Raw genomic sequence first — 14,299 nt, forward strand, 5'->3', positions numbered from 1 at the left:
ATTATTATCAAGCCCCTTCTATCAGGTTCTATTTGCCTCTCAATCAGAAAACTTAATTGTAGCTTAGACAGCACCTTTCTTAGCTCCTCTAATAATGACTCTGTCCTTTGTTCTAGACCCTGTCTAGAGCACTTGGGCCTCATTCCTTTGTAATCATAACCTCTACCACAATGTACAGCACATTAAGGACAGAGATCCCACATGAGGAGCAAGTATCTTTACTTAATATATACTAAACTGATCTTCTGTATATAAAGAGAATTGAAAATGAATCTTGATGTGAATGGAAGGGGAGAGGGAGCAGGAGAGGGGAGGGTTTTGGGTGGGAGGGAAATTATGGGAGGGGGAAGCCATTGTAATCCATAAGCTGTACATTGGAAATTTATGTTCATTAAATAAAAGTTAAAAAAAAAAGAAAGAGCATAGGTTAAAGTTTAACAATACTTGATAATAAACATTTGATTATATACTTTTATAAAGAGGTAAGATTATAGGGCATGCATATTTACCAGTGAAGAAAGTGAGATGTCTTAAGTAAGAAATAGGGTCAAGGCTAGAGTTCAGCTTCCCAAATACAAGACTTGTGGTTTTTTGTTTGTTTGTTTGTTTTTCTGCTAAAATCAAGGGTGTGTGGGATGTGCATGTACATTTAGAGTAGAGTAAGAGATATTAAGTGAGAGGTGAATGGGAGAACAGGTTTTTGTGACAGCCAAAATGTGGAGGAAAGAAAATTGGTAGGAGAAAGAACTCAACCTTATAATATATGTGCTAAATGAATCTGATACCTAAAAGACAGCGAAAGAACTTGAGATGGACAGTGACATTCATAGGCTGAAAACTTTGAGTCCCTGGAAATGTTATTGAACTTCACTAACCCTAAGTTTGCTGAGCAATAGAATAAGGATAAAAGTGCCTGTCTCTTGGTTTGTTGTGGGGACCAAATAAAATAGCACACAAAGGTAATAACACACTTTGAAAACCTGATACAGTACATGTTAATGATCAGTTCCTTTCCCCTGCAAACCTTTCCATGAGCAGAGTGATCTTTTGATTTAACATCTTTGATTAAATAACTTTAAGTCAAACTCTCACTTGAGCTAGGGTGTCGTCTAAAAATAACAGCTAAAAATTTGCAATTAACACTTCTTACCTAAAAGCATGGATTTTTACCTGGATGGACGAGAAGAAGCAACAGTATTTATTGTTGATGTGCATTAGGAAACCTAAGATTTTAATCTCCACAAATTGCCTCAAACACTTAGGTTTAGTGCAGTGTTTGACCATTGAGCCTTAGATTTCCCACAATGTATAGACAGCTGTAAACAAGAAAATCTATCATAACAATGCTTGTTCACTTACTTTTATGTTTTAGAGTTTTTTAAACTTCAATATTTTTTAAAATACAGGTTTGATGTTTTGTATACCCATCAACATTATTCCCTAATAAAAAGCACTAGAGAATTTATTTAAATTGTTCGCAGTTACCAGATGTTAAGGAGAGAGCAATATAGCAGATTAAGCATAGTCTTCAGAACAAGCAGTACAATGTGTTTGTATGAGTTGGTTATAGCTCAGTACTAATGAGACCAAAGTCAAGGGTTAATCCCCTTATGGCCAGTTAGTCTTGCTCTGCTCCTTGGCCAGTGGCAGCATTCAGGACCCCAGCCAGCCGACTTGGATTTGCTCTCCACTGGTCATTAATGAGTCTGGGTTGGAGTACAAGGAGCATCAGTACAGAACAATTACCCACTGTAGGAAGAACAACATGAGGGAGGAACTGACATGCCTCATTTGTCCAGGAAGATTTTCCTTCACTAGTTTCAGTCTGAAAGCCACCAAGTGCAATTCTCAGATGTGAACTTAAGATGATTTGCTGGACAAAAGTAAGAGTGTTAGGAAACAAAACTGAGTTCTTGCCCTGGCTTCGTTCCTACGTGGCACTGAATCTGCAGCTCAGTTTCCACAACTGTAAAATCTCAGGTTAGAATAACATCCCTTGCTGGTGTGAAATGGTTCCATGAATGTATTTAAAGGTTTTTTTTTTTTTTGAAAGGGGAAGGTTGTCTAACATTGAACACTATTATTTTCCTTTTGGTACTTCAAGGGCAGAATTCTAAAATGGACTCCAGTGAACTTCATTATGCTAAGTTGTGTGGAGAAACAAAGGAATAGGTTATATGTCTCGATCTCTATTTCTCTCTATATTTATCTCTCTGCATAGAGAGAGGGAGGGAGGGAGGGTGGGTGGGAGGGAGAGAGAGAGAGAGAGAATCCAAAAGAGAGTTATAGCATGTCCAAAATTTGTAGGACAGGCTGGAGGTCCAGGGAAGGATTCATAAACCATTTGCTGATGGTAGTATGGAGACAGAATTCCCTTAGAATGGAGACAGAATTCCTTCTCCGTCTCCGTCTCCGTCTCCGTCTCCGTCTCCTTCTCCTTCTCCTTCTCCTTCTCCTTCTCCTTCTCCTTCTGCTTCTTTCTTCTTTCTTCTTCTTCTTCTTCTTCTTCTTTTTTTTTTTTGGCACCTTCTTTTTGTTTTAAGCCCTTAGCAACTAATTGCATGAGGGCCAACAGAACTGTGAAGGGTGATCTGCTTCATTCAAAACCTAATGATGTAAGTGGTAAATTCATCTTAAAAATACCTGGACAGTGACATCTAGATGAGAGTTTTGTCAAATATCTGGGTGCTGCAGTTTAACAATTTTGACACATAAAATTAACCATCATGTCCACCTTTTGATATTTATATTATTACTGAAGTCTCACTGTTGGCATGTGTCTTGATTACAATAATATATGGCAAAGGTGACAGGAAGTCACATCCATGATTAGATGACAAAAGACTTACAAGTGGAGTCTCTCTTGCCCTCCCTGTTTGCATGCTATGATAACACAAGCTCCCCCGTTGAAGGAGCTCATGCCATAAAGAGCTGAGAGCAAAGAAGTGAGGTGTTTAGTAAACAGCCTTCAAAAACAGAAAGCTTTCAACAATCCCAAAGTGGGCTTGGACGAAGATTCTTCCCCAGCTGAAACTTCAGATGAGACCTCAGTTCACTGGGCCAACAGCTTGATTGCAACTCTCTCAAGAGATTTTGAAATAGACAGAAGACCTCTCAGTCATGTCTGTATTCTTAACCCACAGAGATTGTGAGATTATAAATGTCCGTATTAAACACTGAATTTTGGAGTAATTTTGTTGTACAGGAGTAGGTAACTGGTACAGTAACTAAAATTAATATGATGTAAAATTGATCAGTTATTTGCAGATAACCAAACCCATGCTAGCTAATTGAAGTAGAAAAGAACATATAGGTTAGAGAGAGCCGGAATTGCTGCTATTCTGAGCTTACAGATGTTATTCCATGAAACACACTGTGAAACCCTCCAACCAAGAGAGCTGCAGCTTCTTTCACAATTAGCAAGTGTTCAAATGAGAAGCTACCACACCACGGTAGCAGGCTCCTGTCTGCTGATTTTTGTGGTGTTAAAAATGGCTGCCCGGGACCAGCGCTGTGGCTCACTTGGTTAATCCTCTGCCTGCAGCTCCGGCATCCCATATGGGTGCCGGGTTCTAGTCTCGGCGGCTCCTCTTCCAGTCCAGCTCTCTGCTGTGGCCCGAGAAGGCAGTGGAGGATGGCCCCAGTGGTTGGGCCCCTGCACCCGCATGGGAGGCCAGGAAGAAGCACCTGGCTCTTGGCTTCGGATCGGCATAGCTCTGGCCATAGAGGCCATTTGGGGGATGAACCAACGGAAGGAAGACCTTTCTATAAAAAATAAAGGAAAAAAAAAATGACTGCCCACACCTTTTCCATGTTAATTAGTTTTATCAGTTAGTCATGCGATGGATGGGACCTGAGCAACGTATTTTATTCTATTGGTGAGGGAAGTTAGAAGTATTCCTTCCCTTCCTCCTTGCCTTGCCTCCTGCCTTCCTGCCTTCTTTCCTGTCTTTCTTCCCCTTTCCCTCTTCCTCCTCCTTCTACACATCGATATGATCAATGAATGACAGATGTCCACTTCACTAAGGAATATATGCAGGCTAAGGATCCTTAAACCAAAATGCCAAAAATCCGAAATCTGAAACTTTTTGAGCACCCACATGACACCTAAAATATCTCATATTTTAGAGCATCTCAGATTTTGGATTAAGTAAGCTCAACTGTCCAATTCTATGCAAATATACCAAACTGTGAATAATTTTGAAATCAGAAGCACTTGATTCTAAGCATTTTGGAAAAAAGATACTTAACCTGTATCAGAGTCATTCAAAAATTTCATGAAGAATGCAGTTAATTTAAAAATTTATTTTGGTGCAAATTTTTTTAAATCATTGAAAGATTCATGGAATAAACTTAATGGAAAGTGTGTACTATAAAAAACTATACATAGGGCTGGTGCCATGGCTCACTTGGTTAATCTTCCACCTGCGGCACCGGCAATCCATATGGGTGCCGGGTTCTAGTCCCGATTGCTCCTCTTCCAGTCCAGCTCTCTGCTGTGGCCCGGGAGTGCAGTGGAGGATGGCTCAAGTGCTTGAGCCCTGCACCCGCATGGGAGACCAGGAGACAGCACCTGGCTCCTGGCTTTGGATTGGCGCAGTGCACTGGCCGTAGCGACCATTTGGGGAGAGAACCAACAGAAGGAAGACCTTTCTCTCTGTCTCTCTCTCTAACTTTGCCTGTCAAAAAATAAAAATAAAATAAAAACAAAACTATACATAGATTTCACAAAATGTTATACAATATAAACTTTGAATTCTGTTTCCCATGAACTTTTTGAAATACCCTCATATACCCAAAACATCTAGAGAATAATTTAAGAAATTTTGTAATTATGAGTATCAAACTTAACCTCAATAAGAATTCTCAGAAGAAATTCCAAAAAATAACAATGTTTTAATTGGGAGCACAAAATTTGAGGAAGTAAACAAAAAGTTCAGCTTTGAAAGTTGTCAGCTATGTGTTCTTAGACAAATTCCTTAACTCTTTAAGCCCCTATTCCTTCTCTAAAATGAAAAAACTTTTTGTTACCTCTTCGTCATCCTGTAGGACTAGAAATGATGATGTATTTCGCAGTATTAACATGGTGGCTGACACAAAGTAAATTATCACCAATAGTTTTTAGCCCTGCTGTGGTTTGTAGTTTAAAGATGGAAGTGCCAAGGAGATGGTGAGGTTGAGATTTAGGCTGAATTATATTTTTTTAAAGATTTTATTTTTTAAAGAGTTAGAGAAAGAGAGGGAGAGAGAGGATCTTCGTCTGCTGGTTCACTCCTCAGATGGCTGCAATGGCCAGGGCTTGGCCTGGAGTGGACCAGGCCAAAGTCAGGAGCCAGAAGCTTCTCACAGGTCTCCCTTGTGGGTGTCAGGGACCCAGACACTTAAACCATATACTGCTGCTTTCCCAGGCCATTAGCAGGGAATTGGCTTGGAAATTGAGCCATTTGTGTTGCCAGTGTTGTGGCCAGCGACTTTAAAATGAAAACCTAAGGTTGAAAATGGTGAAAGGTGTCTAATACATTATCACTACCCAGTGTCCTAGTACCTTTCACAAAAGGCCTTTAAAAGCTTAGAGTTTAATTTGTTTAAAATGAATAAACAGACACATGGAAGTGTGGCGTATCATCTTAGAATAGGTGAGTAAATCAGGATAGGTGACTTGCAGGTTGGTATTCTAACCACTTAACCGCATTTCTTAGTTGGCTCCAAACTGTGAACACTGGGAGTTTTTTGTTCTGTCTCTGTATTAGCACCAGCATTGACAGAGCTATTAATAACATAGACACTAAGGAGAGACAGTGAGATTAACAACGGCATCCCATCAGTTAGGTCTTCATGAAATTATGAACGAGAGGAGTCAGTGTCAGAACAGCGCGTGTGATCCTTTTCTGCATTTCTAGATTGTCAAATGACTCATAACAAGCCCACTTATAAAATGGATTACGCTCATTAGAAAGACTGCAATTTTCTTTCATTTTTAATTTTTCCCATTGTATCTACAATCACATACAGCTATTCTTCTGCCACCAATTCATATGTGAACACTTTCTGGTGGTTTTAATTAGTTTCCTCCCATAAATAGAGACTTATGTTAAAATAAAATGAAATCAATAGATTAAGGTTAATTATGCCCTATTCTCTTTTTTACTTCCCAGGCTTATGATACAATTACTAATTGAATCTAATGAAAGCCATGGTATCTCTTTAATCATGCTTTAAAGAAAAAGCTGTAAAGCAGAAAAAGCACATTCCTGCTTTCAATTTCTCTTAAAAGCTTTTGTCAGCTCTACTGACTTTGGATAGATCAGGCACCATGGAATGTTTCTACTGGAAGAGGCTTTAAAGCTCTTGTTCATCAACTTCATTTCGATAGATGTGGAGGCCTGACTGAGGCTCAGAGAGAGTTGTTGGACATTTTCCAGTTTAGTAGCAGCCTTTGGAAAGCAAGCCAGATTCTAGAGTGCTGGTTCAGTGCTTTTCCATTGTAAAGATGAAAGTTGGTATTTTTGCCCATCTTATTTCCTAGCACTCATCTTCCAAGGGTGTTTGGCTTTCTCATGTTCCACTGGGGCTATGAGGATCTCAAAAATAAGTAAGTGGCAGGAAGCATGAAACTTAGTAACTGTTCTTTTCCTTTCTGTTTCAAGAAATCTAGAATGAATTTTTTTTTTTGAAAAGAAAGACTCCTTTATGATGCAAATAACCGTTTCCTAGATGACCTGTTTTGCCATCCTGGATGTTTATAGTGCTGTGAGAAGAGTGTGTTACTTCAGGATTAAGAGAAAGCTCACTTGGCACACCAATAGAGAGATGGTAAAATTCACAAGCAATTTAGAGCTCTATCCCTGATGGATTAGATATGGTCACTATGTATGTTGTCTAGGTACTGCAACTACAATCTGCCCTGAGGTGAGGGGCCATGCTATATACCACCCTGCTAGGGAAATCAGAGTTCATTAGGTATATAGGGTTGTTATTGCTCATGCTGGTGAGAAAGTCTACTTTTCCCATGCAAATGAGCTGACCATTGCTTTTTCATCTTGGTTGCATTCTCATGAGAGGATGAAATCTATTTTCTCTGAGAACCATAAAAGTATTATAGTGATATACTGGGACCTCTAGCGTACAGACTTTCATCTGAATTCATTAGTTCCTCCAGTGACCACTTTTAATTAAATGCTTGGTCATAAATTACTGGACATTCTTTGATAATGATGATAGCAGTCACAGAAAGAGTAATGCTTTTCAAACACATCAATATGCAGTCTACACCCTTGTCTTCAAATAGTACTAAATTATCAGTGTTAATGCTTCTAGAAGGGTGTGCTTTCTGAGTTGTTGGTTTTTGGGGACATATGATGTTGCATTTTCTCTGCATTTTCATTTCTGATCTCACTTGGGGCAAAGAGGGCTTATTTTTGAAATCGTTAGATGAGAAGTAGACTTTGAACCTATGTTGTCAGCACAGACATACTCTTGTGAAGAAGTGAAGGCACTCCCATACAATCACAGTTTTACCGCTTACTAGTTTTATGGACTTAGACAAGAATAACTACTTCCCCCTGCCTCTGTTTACTCATTTATAAATGGCAAGTACTGTAGCAGTATCACCTTCACAGAATCGTTGTGGGATTAAATGACTTATTACACATCAAGTATTTAGAACTGTAGTTGATTCTTCATGGTTTATCTGTCATTATTGTTCTGTAAATGTCTAAAATCAATCAATTAGGATAGGGAAAGGATTCAAGACTTGCCATTCTTAACAGATTTCCTTTAACCAGGTGAACTCAACTATGTTTACTTACCAGCACTCCCCTTTGCCATGTGGTCTGGTCTATAACTCAGGAGACTTCTCCGACATGACATTTTCCCCCACACTTTTGCAATCAGGTATAAAGGCAAGGCAGAGGGGCCAATGTGTGATAGAACTCTTCTACCTCTTTGATCATTAGTTATACCACCATATAAATCTCTCCTTTGTATTGTGGACAGAGCTGATACATGGATATATAGTTTTTCATCTCTTTAGTAGCTTTACATGCCAAATCCGTCTGCTTTTGTTTTTTAACTTTTAAGGAGTATAATCATTCTCTTTGAAAAATGTCTATTAGAATTCTTTAAAGAAACTTCTGTTAATTGCTATGCCCCTTTCAAATATCTGTAGGAACTTTGTTGAGCATAAAAAGCTAAAAAATGCCCAGAAACACACTCATTCAGTTTGGATGTGCTATTGTTGGAATCAGTGGATTTCAATATTAATAAAAATCATTTTAGTCAAACAAGTGAATAATCTTCATTTTTGCAAGAGAACGAAATAAGAAGTGAGTTACTTATTTGAATGGGAAGTTATATGTACGAACCATGTATACATGTGCGTCTATGTTTATGTTCAATTCTTACTTCAGTATCAGAATTCTTCATAACTATTCATGAGTACTGCACTTAATGAGAAGTCACATCATCCATGGGGATCTTTAATGTATTTGGCACCAGGTAAGGATTTTATGAAGGTTAGCTCATTTACATTTCAAAGCTAATAAATCCAATAGGACTCTGGAATCAGAAAATTGAAAGACTGCTTGAGTTTCTTCGTACCTGAAAATGTGCAGGGAACCCTACCTCAAAATATGGAACCTTGACATGCTGAGTTTCTTAGGCTGAAAGAAACTGAGAAAAAAACCAACACAGAATGAGGAAGTTGGCTCTGTTCTTCTGCCTCCTCTTTCCTGCTGTGGGAGGAGCAGGAAACTGGAACTCCCTTTGCCTTTTGCTCTCCAGAAGCAAACCGTAGGCATTAGAATTTCCCATGTTCTAACTGCCATCCACAACAATATATTATAAAATGTAAAATGAGCTGGAAGGAGGGAGCTAGTAGTCTCTAAGCATAAAGAAAAATTGAACAAATAGAAAGGCTAATTGCCACATTTGATCAATTTATGCTTTATTTGTGTTGAAATGTCATACTGTATCCTATAACATGTATATGTATTACAGGTTAATAATTAAAAAAGTACCCTTGGTCCTTCATCCCTGTAGCAGGCCATAAAACCCAAGGAGGTCACTCTCTGAACTTCTCCCCTCCTCTCTTGAAGACCCTCAGGTGACAAGTATCCTGCCTTGTACCTGGAGGAAAGGCATGTCACACAGAGAGGCCAAGAAGAATCTGAACAAAAGACCCTGTTAAATTCCTCCCAGTTTATGACCACTGGGTCATATCCTCTTGTCCTCCAATCATTCGTCTGCACAACAGTTCATAAAAATACACAATTTTTCCTAGGTCATTGGGTCTTCATTTCTGAGGGCTCTTGTGCCACATAAAATTTTTATTAAGTAAATTTATATGCTTTTCTCTTGTTAATCTGGCTTTGTTGTAGGAGTTTCAACCTTGAACCTTGTATAATGGGTAAGAGAAGAAATCTTTTCTCCCTTAAAATAGTGTCTGGTTATATAGTAGATGCTCAATAATTATTTTTAATTAATTGTAAAAGTAGGAATGAATGAATTGTATAATTCCAAAGGAATACATTAGAACAAAAAAGCAATGTATATTTAATAAAATAAAGCATTATAATGCATTGCAATACATAAGTCAGTTATCATTTTGAGCCTCAGTTTATGCATTTGCAAATCAAAGGTAGATTGTGTTAATTCCACAGTGTGAAAAACTCACCATGGGATTTACACCATCAATTATAGTCAGTCATTTTTCTCTGGTGAAGAAACAACTTCCACATTTCCATTGGCCAGCCAACAACTCCTAACATATTCACTTCCTTTTTCTTTTGACTTTGTGATTTGAATGATTTAAAAACCAATACTGCAAGAAATAGGCACACAAGAGCCTCAACCCCAAAGGACAGTCATCTGTACCCAGCACATGAAAATAGAAATGCGGCATTTGATGTCTAAGATGTATCTCTTCTTTAAGTGGTGTCTTCTCTTCATTTACATGTACTTTTATTTGACCTAGATTCATAGTTATGTGGAAATACTTTGCTCCTGGAGCCTACCTTCATTCACCTTAAAAATAACACACAGTGGACAGATTCTTAAGTTTCTACCGGCCAGTGCATAGTCGCTTGCCTACATCTCGTTTTTTAATTTTCTTAACAAATGCCAGTCATAAAAATTAAATTAAGTCACAGATTCCCTAGTGAATGGAAGGTAAGACCGATGATTAGCACTTATTTAGGGGATAATGAAATAAATTTTAGGAGTAAATTTTACCTGGTATTTATAGCAAATGTCAAATTAGTGGACTAGACAGAATGATTTTGCTGACTCTCTGAAGAAGTACCTTCCTTTTAGAGTTCAGAATCTCTCTCTCTCTCTCTCTCTCTCTCTCTCACACACACACACACACACACACAGCTGTAGTTCTAAAAATGAAGCTGTATGTAGTCTTTCTTTGACTTTCCCCTCTAGGAATGAAGAACCCAAAGTCTAAACTCCAAGTATGTGACGGTCTGCTTATGTAAGCAGAAATAAGAAATGAAAGCAGTTTATATTTTCCACAGCTGTTTTGAGACTGGTACAAGCAGTACTAAAAATTGCTTAACCAGTTCAGTGGCAATCTACAACTAGGCAACACCCAGGGAACAGACCTGTGATTCTAATTAAGTCTATGTTGCCCTGTCTAAGTAATCCCTTTTGCTGGTATAATCACACTTCAGACCCACATTTAATGTGCTTGACTCTCCCTAAATTTGTAGGAAGTAGGTTGCCTAAGGAGAACTACATTAACTCTTTCACCATTACAGGGGCTAAAAAAGCAGTTTCAGCTCAAAAAATTTTCTAAAATGTTCATTGTAAGAAAAAAAATGTTAACAAAAGACCCTGAATTTAAACTAATTCATGACAGCAAACAATTAGATTATCCTGATTTCAGTAAATCAGAACAAAGTAGATAGTTCTTAGAGAATGCTGTGATATGTCCTAAAAATAACTAATCTCTATCTGTGGTCTTAGTGCAGGTGTTTTTTAACTTCAATGCAGAAGCTAACTGTGTCCCTTTCACCACAATCAGCAGTCACAAGTATTTAACTTGCTCTGTGGGACTAACACCAGTCTATAAGCATTAACAAAGTTTTGCCCAAGTTTGAAGCAGGAGACTGCTTAAATGGCATGTCCTCTCTGTAATTCCATAACTGCGTTAGTGCTCATATATCTTGTGAACCATTTGCATCTCATCTGTTTGATAACATAGCAAAGATAGTGAGATATTGAGAAGTTGACTCAAACATACTGTGAGTAGAGGGTGATTATTTGGTACAGTGGTTTAGATGCACATTGGGCGCCCACATTCTGTATCTGAGAACTCAAGTTCAAGTCAGCTCAGCTCTCTAGTGATGGATTCCTCCTACCCATGTGGAAGACCTGGTTTGACTTCACAACTCTCAGTCATTTGTGAAGTGAACCAGCAGATAGGAGCTCCCAATCCCTCTATCTAGCAAATAAATAAAATAAATAATGTTTTAAAGTGCTATGATCCAAATGATAAAAATACAAAGGGTATCTAATGTTTCCTATCTAGCTTCTTGCAAATCTACTTTTATTATGGACTAACACTAGATTGGACCCCTTCTCTCTGTTCTCACAAGAGAGAGAATCTATTTTGAAGAATCCAATAACTGTAATCTTGGCAAGTTTATCTAAACCCATATTACAAATTAATGAGACTCAGGATGACTGATTGTAACTATTGGGACATAATTTTCTCAGAATGCACAGGTTGTGGGACCCTGAAGTTTTTGCCTTTCTAGAAGATTCTAAATACATAAAATAGGAAAACCAAAAGGCGGACAGCCATGCTCTGTCTTGATGACCAACACAAAGCTAGTTAAATGACAGTGTGAGGAAAACAGCCTGGGATGAGGTTTGAAGATACTTGGATCAAGACATCAGTAACTTCATCAAAAGACACTGGGTAGACAAAGTATGGAGGATTGAAGGAGTGGTCAGTCTGATCATAAATTGTTTGAAGGCCTGTTTGCTGCTCACCTCAGGGCTTGGTTTTCATTTGTTTAAGACTTATTTCTTTGAAAGGCAAGTTACAGAGGGAGAGAGAGAGAATCTTTTTCCAACCACTGGTTCATTCCCCAAATGGCACAACAGCTGGTACTGGGCCAGGACAAAGCCAGAAGTCTATAACTCCATCTTGGTCCCCTACTTGGGTGGCAGGGTGTGAATGTGCCACAGTGCTTGTCCCAAGGCTTGGTTCTTTCTCCCACATCTTTATCCCTCTCCCACCCTCAGATACTTTCCTCTGGGTGATTCACAGACATTTCAAACTTGGCAGAACTTGTTTCTCAAGTTCAAGGACTGATTTTTTCCAGTGTTACAGGTTTTGGTAAAGCTCATCCAACAACTGAGAAAACAGAGATTTCAAGTTTTCCTCCTTGAGCATGCATTGTATTCACATTCCTACCATTTCAGTTAAATCCTTCCAGAACATGATCCATTGTGTATCATGTAGTAGCTGTTCAGGAAGTGTCTTTTAAATAAAGGAGCAGGTAAAGAGAGAATCTAAAGGGTTTTTAAAGATAACAAGGTGGTGTGGGCATTGTGGTGCAGTGGGCTATGCCTACATTTCACATCAGAGTGCTTATGAGTCCAGCTACTCAACACTCCCAATCCAGCTTCCTGCTAACGTTCCTGGGAGGCGGCAGATAATGGTGTCATCCACACAGGAGATTTTGTTTGAGTTCTTGGCTCCTGTCCTCTACCTGACCCAGCTCTGCCTATTGCAGGCATTTGGGGATTGAATCAGAAGGTGGATGATCTCTTGCTATCTTTTCTATTCTCTTTCATTCTGCCTTTCAAATAAATAAATCCTTAAACAAAAAGTGCCTTAGGCAGTTTAAACTTTTTCAAGGTGGTGAAAGATGTGGCATATTCTTTCTCCAAAAGTCTATGGTATTTTATACAACATTCAGTATCTCTCTCTCTCTCCCTCCTCTCCTCTCAAAAAAAAAAAAAAGTCAGTGGATCACAGACACATTTCAATATAACAGCTATTTTCCATCTTTTGGAAAAGAAAGTATTATATGATATTAAATGCTCTGATGTGTAGTTCTCCTTTGGTTTTTGGTGGATTGATGGGGAATAGAAAGTTGAAGTTGTAAGGATTTAATTGCAAATATTTTGTTCAAAAGACTTTTTAAAAAAGAAAACTGTCAAGGGCTTCTAATAAGGCATAAAACCTATTTTTAAAAGGACGCATCTTAACTTTCTCAAAGTTATACACAAAAGGAGAAATAAACAAAAGACTTGAGTTAAGATGCTGTGATACATAGAACCACATGGGGGAAAACCCTAATCTTTTCACTAGGAAAAGGCAAATGCACTTCCCTTGGGTTAAATGCTAAGAATAACTGTGCTTGAATTCTCATTTTGATTTCTTGGTTTAGCTTTACTTAATTTCACATTATTTATTTTACAGGAAATTTCTAATTTTGAGAATGCAAAACCAAACAGGAGAAAGTAAGTCAAATTTACCTAGTAAACTTCATGTTCTCTTAGTTTTATAATGTTGAACATGCAGATTGTGGCAAGCTTCCTGCCAGAGGGTTAAAAAAAATCTGCTATGTACAAACCTAGTTGTGTATTACCCTGTGACATTTTCCTGTTTATGCTGATGCATTGGAAACCTGTGTTGTGACATTTGTTTACCCAAGGATGCAAAAATTAAATTTTCAGAAGAAGAAGAAATGTGTTTAAACTAAGCTCAGATTAAAAGGGGAGCCTCGTTCCTAGCAGAACCTATTAATCTTCTGAAGTCTCAAATCCAAATAAAAATGTTTGCGGGGAGGTGTGGGTTATTCAGGTCAGGCCTGGCTTTACAGTCAGCACATGTAGCTACCAGAGGACGTGACATACACATGTTGCTTAAGTTAATGGAATTTTAAGCTGTAAGCAGGAAATGCATAGGGGCAGGAAGTTGGTTTGTGGGGGGAAATTTCCAGATTGCTTGCTGGTGATACAGAAGAATGGCTTCCTTATACCCTAGACTGGTCTGAAACCAAATTGTCAACCATGAGAAATTCTCTCACGTTGTCCTTTCTCTCAACAATCTTTGCTTTCTGCTTTCTTATTCTTTCCTACCTGTCCACCTCAAAGCTTTTACCCCACTAAGGAAATAAAAGCCTTCCATTTTAAGTAGGCAATTAGGTGATTAATAGCTTAGGTTGCCTACCAGGCAATGGTAGTTGTATTCTAGACAAAGTTAACTGCTTAAACTGTAACACTTTAAGCATGAGTTTGAATAAAGAAGGGATTTTGGCAGGGCTCATCTCAT

General features: G+C 38.4%; 1 protein-coding gene across 4 annotated transcripts in view; it reads left to right on the forward strand.

Annotated features, from left to right (window-relative positions):
• SAMSN1 (SAM domain, SH3 domain and nuclear localization signals 1) overlaps positions 1-14,299 on the forward strand; it is a 548,989-nt gene that overhangs the window by 386,265 nt on the left and 148,425 nt on the right. For all 4 annotated transcript variants that reach the window (XM_062206648.1, XM_062206649.1, XM_062206654.1 and 1 more), the window contains one exon: positions 13,445-13,485. In XM_062206648.1, the coding sequence (XP_062062632.1) occupies positions 13,445-13,485 (41 nt within the window). The remainder of the gene's footprint in view (positions 1-13,444; positions 13,486-14,299) is intronic.

The sequence above is a fragment of the Lepus europaeus genome, chromosome 2 (assembly GCF_033115175.1).
Source record: "Lepus europaeus isolate LE1 chromosome 2, mLepTim1.pri, whole genome shotgun sequence".
NCBI lineage: Eukaryota > Metazoa > Chordata > Mammalia > Lagomorpha > Leporidae > Lepus > Lepus europaeus.